The sequence below is a fragment of the Castanea sativa genome, chromosome 5 (genome assembly GCF_040712315.1).
Source record: "Castanea sativa cultivar Marrone di Chiusa Pesio chromosome 5, ASM4071231v1".
NCBI lineage: Eukaryota > Viridiplantae > Streptophyta > Magnoliopsida > Fagales > Fagaceae > Castanea > Castanea sativa.
The window spans coordinates 3,649,733-3,654,958 of record NC_134017.1 but is presented as its reverse complement, the minus strand read 5'-3'; the positions used below and the strand labels follow the sequence as shown (position 1 = coordinate 3,654,958).

General features: G+C 35.3%; 1 protein-coding gene across 1 annotated transcript in view; it reads left to right on the top strand.

Moving 5' to 3' along the window:
- The first annotated feature begins 821 nt into the window (after positions 1-821).
- LOC142634557 (uncharacterized) overlaps positions 822-5,226 on the top strand; it is a 25,436-nt gene continuing 21,031 nt past the window's right edge. The window contains exon 1 of the mRNA XM_075808858.1: positions 822-1,307. Coding sequence (XP_075664973.1) covers positions 822-1,307 — 486 coding nt within the window. The remainder of the gene's footprint in view (positions 1,308-5,226) is intronic.

Below are 5,226 nucleotides of genomic sequence, written 5' to 3'. Positions count from 1 at the left end.
TACCAATTTTGAAGAGTGGGTGCTGTTGGAGGGTAAGGAATGGAGAGTCCATTGAGGTCACCAAAGATAAGTGGATTCCAAACTACCCTTCTAATAAAATTCTACATCCGGTGCATGATATTGAGGAGGGCTGGAGAGTATTGGATATTATTGACTGGGACCTTCACAGGTGGAGAAGAGACATCATTACGGCAAAATTCAACTGAGATGAGGCTAAGGCTATTTGCATAATTCCCTTGAGCCAAAGGGTTGTGGAGGATTCAATGTTATGGTTGCATAATAAGAGAGGAGAGTATACTGTTCGGTCTGGGTACCGTTTAGCAAGACAAGTTCTGAGGAAAAATAATTGGGTTAAATCATCAAATAGGAGTGGAAGGCAGCAGATGTGGAGAACTTTATGGAAGCTAAAGATACCTAGGAAAATAAAAAAAATTTGGCTGGAGGGCTTGCCATGATATCCTTCCCACACGAGTGAATTTAGCAAAGCGCAAAATTGTTCCAGAAAATTTGTGCCACTGCTATAAGAGTGAACCCGAGGATGTTGTTCATGCCATATAGGGATGTGGAGCAGCCCAAGATGTTTGGGTAGGGAGTCTCAACGTGTTGCAGAAGCTTCAAACTAACTAATTTGATTTTTTGTAGCTCTTTGAAATTTTGGAGGACAGGTTACTACAACAGAGATGGAGCTCTTCCTTGTTCAAGCTTGGCTCATATGGAATGAGAGGAACGTGGTTGTGCATGGAGGACAAATGAAGGACCCGCAATAATTGAACAATAGAGCAACTAAACTGTTGGAAGAATACAAGAAAGCTCAAGCAAATATGGTGTTGTCTAATGCAGCACTAAGAAGTAGCAGCTACTGGCAGCCCCCTTCGCAGGATGCCTATAAATTGAATTTTGATGCAGCGGTCTTCTCGGACTTAGAATGCTCTGGTGTTGGTGTGATAATTAGAAATTCTGCAGGTGAGGTGATGGCTGGTATGTCGGCTAAGGGAGAATATGTGCACAACAGCGACGAAGCAGAAGCATTGGGATGTCGTAAAGCTTTGGAATTTTCTATGGAAGCCGAGTTCTCAAATTTGGTGATTGAGGGAGATAATTCAAATGTCATGAGAGCTATAGCAAGTTCTGCAATAAATAATTCCTTGTATGGTCATATAGTGGATGACATTAGACATTATATTTCGGGTAGGCAGTCTTTTAGTTGTGTAAAAAGGGAAGGAAACATGGTGGCTCATTCTTTAGCTAGATTTGCTAGGAATATAGTGGATGATCTGTATTGGATGGAAAATGAGCCCTCACCTACTGTAGATGCTTTGCATCATGATCGATTACATATTAATGAATGAGTGATTCACTTGTCAAAAAAAATTTCATCCCATTCATTTCCCTTGCTTAATACATTTCATTCCATTTTATTCATTTGATTAATACATTTCATTCCATTTCATCCAACACCTTTTAAATCACATGAGACGTGAAAACCAAAAAATAAAAATAAAAATAAAAAAGTAAAGTGAATTGTTCAGGTTTATTGATATCTCTACTAAGATCAAGGGAAGATCTTAACATCTCCTCATGTCGATAGAGGGTTCCTTCATCCCCCACAACCCAATTTGACTCAACATGTGAACGCTCATACTCATTAATACTAATCAATAACATCCTAAGAACTATCTTTGTATTTTTGATGATTCAAATTTAAAACTTTGAGTTCAACCAAACTATCCTCTTTTTTTAAGGGGGGTGGGGGATTGGAACCTAGACCTCTTTGTTAGAATACTATGAGGTCTTAGTTGAGATACAAGTCTCCTAGCAGTTCAACCAAACCATCAGGGAATAAATGAAAAACTTAATCCATGTTAGCCAAACAACACTAATTTTTCAAATCTCCAGATGACATCAACAGTCACTATTATAGAAAGAAAAGTTCCCCAAGATTCAATTTGGCTAATGGATCAATAATCAAGCTAACTAAATCCGTATAAAAAAACAATCTAACCGAGGCAAAGTGGTTTATGATTGAATCTCAGAGGCATTCTTATCATTTGGTACATCACATCCAATTTAGGCTTCCATACATACCCGAACCAAGACATTCAAACGATCGGATAAATTTGAAATAAATGTGGTTCAAATTCCTCCTATTGAGCACACAAGACAACTTAAATCTCATACTGTTTACTTTGGCAAAGTCCTTAGATTTTGGAGTTATTATCAATTTGATCTATTCATTTTGGTAGCAATCAATTTAGTTCATGTTATTTTCATTTGTAGTCAATTTCTGTTAGTGACTTGATAGTTGGAACCAAATTCTTGTAAGTTAAAAATAAAATGTACTAAATTGATTGCTACCAAAATGAAGTAGGAACCAAAATGGTATTTTCACCTTAATGTATATCTTAACTCATGCATCTAAACTATTTTTTAAATAATAATAATAATAATAATTTAAACACTCAAGCATCTAAGGTAATTGCAACTTATTATTTATATGCTTGACTCAATTAGGTAATACTTATTCCAATTGATGGTCTTTATAAATTGGGTCAAATGTGGGTTTCAGTTAACTCAACTAGTAAAAAATTTTCTTGTCAAATGAGAGATTTAAGGTTCGAACCTCGGCTACACCAAAAATTAATTGATGTATTGGCTTGATAAATGATAATAAATAGCAATCATTATAGAACCAACGTCAAGTTGAATTCTTTTGTATCTATCAACAAATAAATAAAATAGGTCAACTCTATGTAATTTTTTTAGCATTTCATTAACATAAACTAACTTCACCTTATCTTATACTTTATTTTTATTTTTACTTTATTTTGGCTTCAACAACACATTTGGCTAGAAGTTTTGTAACTCAACTAATTGACATTTTTTTTTAATATTTCTAAGACATCCACGGTTCAAAATGCTAGCTCCATCCGTATTATAACTATTGAATTATTTATTAACAACAACAACAACAACACACTGAGTATAATATTCTAAAATGAGGCATAACTGGACCATTAAGCTGCAAACTAGCCTGGGAAACTATTAGTCAGGCCGTGATTTTTTTCTAATTCAAAAAATGCACCAAGTTCCCAGTACATTAAAATATCCCACTCCTTAGTGTCTTTGCTGCCTAATGTCATCTTATTCTTTTCTTCAGGTCTCCTTCAAACCAGGCCTAATGTCTTTTCCTACAACCCAAACTAGAAAAATTAAAACCATTACCTCCACGGGTCATTCAAAGAACAAGTTTGGATTCAAACATTCAAACATGTTTGGATCTATCTTTTCCAAGTCATTACGTGGTGATTGATAAGACTTAGTGCATTATTTAAAAAAATCACATGACTCATTAAAATAGTCATCTAACTAAAATGAATGATTTTTTTAATCACTACATCATGGGTTGGAGCAAGATAAATCCAAACAGGTTTGGGGTCAAATTTTTTTTTTTTTTTTTTTTCTGTAATTCAAATATATGTTATAATTGGAAGTATATGGAATATAAATCCTAATTTCATAGATCAAATTTATAGCAACCTACAACAAACGATTTTATCAGCTAATTCGCCAATTAGGCCCGTCAATGTTTACCATATGACAACCATTGAACTGTTTGGTACATATGGTACATACGCCTCTCCTCAATGAGATGCTATCTCCTGTTACAAATATATCATATTTGTGGATTGAGATACAGACATTATATATAGCAACCTAGGATATTTAACTTGATGTAATTGCTCTTGGTCATCTCATAATTTTTTTTACTTCTTCTAACTATTTGTATGCAATGGTTGATGTATGGATAAAAACCATTTCTCAATGGAATAGGGCTTAAACCAAATCAATTAATTTGTAGAGGTGAATTAAGAACTAACTCACAAATGTATAAGGAATCTCAAATTGCTTTTATACCACATAAAAGGTCTTGCCTAAGGAGGAGTGTACTCAATAAGGATATAAATTTACAAAGACTATTTCATTACTTGACTCTTTTTCTTTCCCTTAAACACAATTTTTTTGGATCCCCAATGCACGGGGGATTCGTTCCTATTTATACTCATGAAGGTTCCCTCCCCCACCATCCACTTGCAGGGTGGGCATGGACTTGGTGAAGATACTTGTCCAATCCTTCCTTTCCCCCTTCTTTTGAGGTAAAGATAGGTGAAAGGTAGGTTGTTTGACACTATTCTAGTGTGTCATTTAGCTATAAATGCACCACTGCTAGTTGTTAGGTGCATTTAATGCAGAAGTGATGGCTATCTTCTCTGAGGTTTTCCTCATTTTGGTCTATTCTCTAATCCTTTGTTGCCCCTACTTATGCTTTGAGAGCTAGGTGGGTTCGTAAAAGGTGAGACAACTAGTTGTCTGAAGGTAGAACACTCCTTGGGCAATCTTCCAAGAAGAGGTTTCTCCCCCCCACCCCCACCCCCTCCTCTTTCTTAAATCGTACTCCTCGGAATTTTGTGATGACATTGTCCATTTTCCCTCATAATTCATGCTTCAGAGGTGCTGCTAGAACCCACCTTATTTTGGGCCCACTATGTAGGATATGGACTTTGCCCCTCACAGCTGAGATTGAAAAATACTTTTTACAACTCTCAATTTCTACCATTGAGAGCAATTGCACATAGTAAAATACCCTCTCAATTCCCATATATTTAGTAGCCTTTCACAATGGGTGGCTCTCACACAACTTCAGGACCCATTTAGTGTAAGAGAGCATGTATCAAAAACAAGTGATAATTATTCCTCCTTAGCAAGGAGAGTGCCTGTAGAACACCTTGAGTGCATGATACCTTAAAAACTAAAATAAAAATAAAAGAAAGAAAAAAAAAAAAAAAGAACAAGAACAAGAACAAAAGTATACTACATGACTAATGTCCCAGTGCGGCAATATCTCACCACTAACTTCTATTTCAATGCTTTGCAAGACCTGGCTAATGCTAGCCCAAGATTAATCATCATTTTAACAACAAATAACCAACTTAAGGCAGGATGGGTAGCCCTGCTTCAATAACTCCTTTTGAGTAATCTATAAATACTATATAACTAAAGCTTTTGACTTTTTTTTTTTTTTGAATTCATGAAAACTTGTCACGTCAGCTTTGAACCTCCCACAATTTTACACCTCAATACTTATTCTTTTTTTAGTTAAGTTAAAATTTTGGGGATATTTGCCAACTAGCATAATTTTTAGAGACTATTTTGTTAGTAAACATAGTT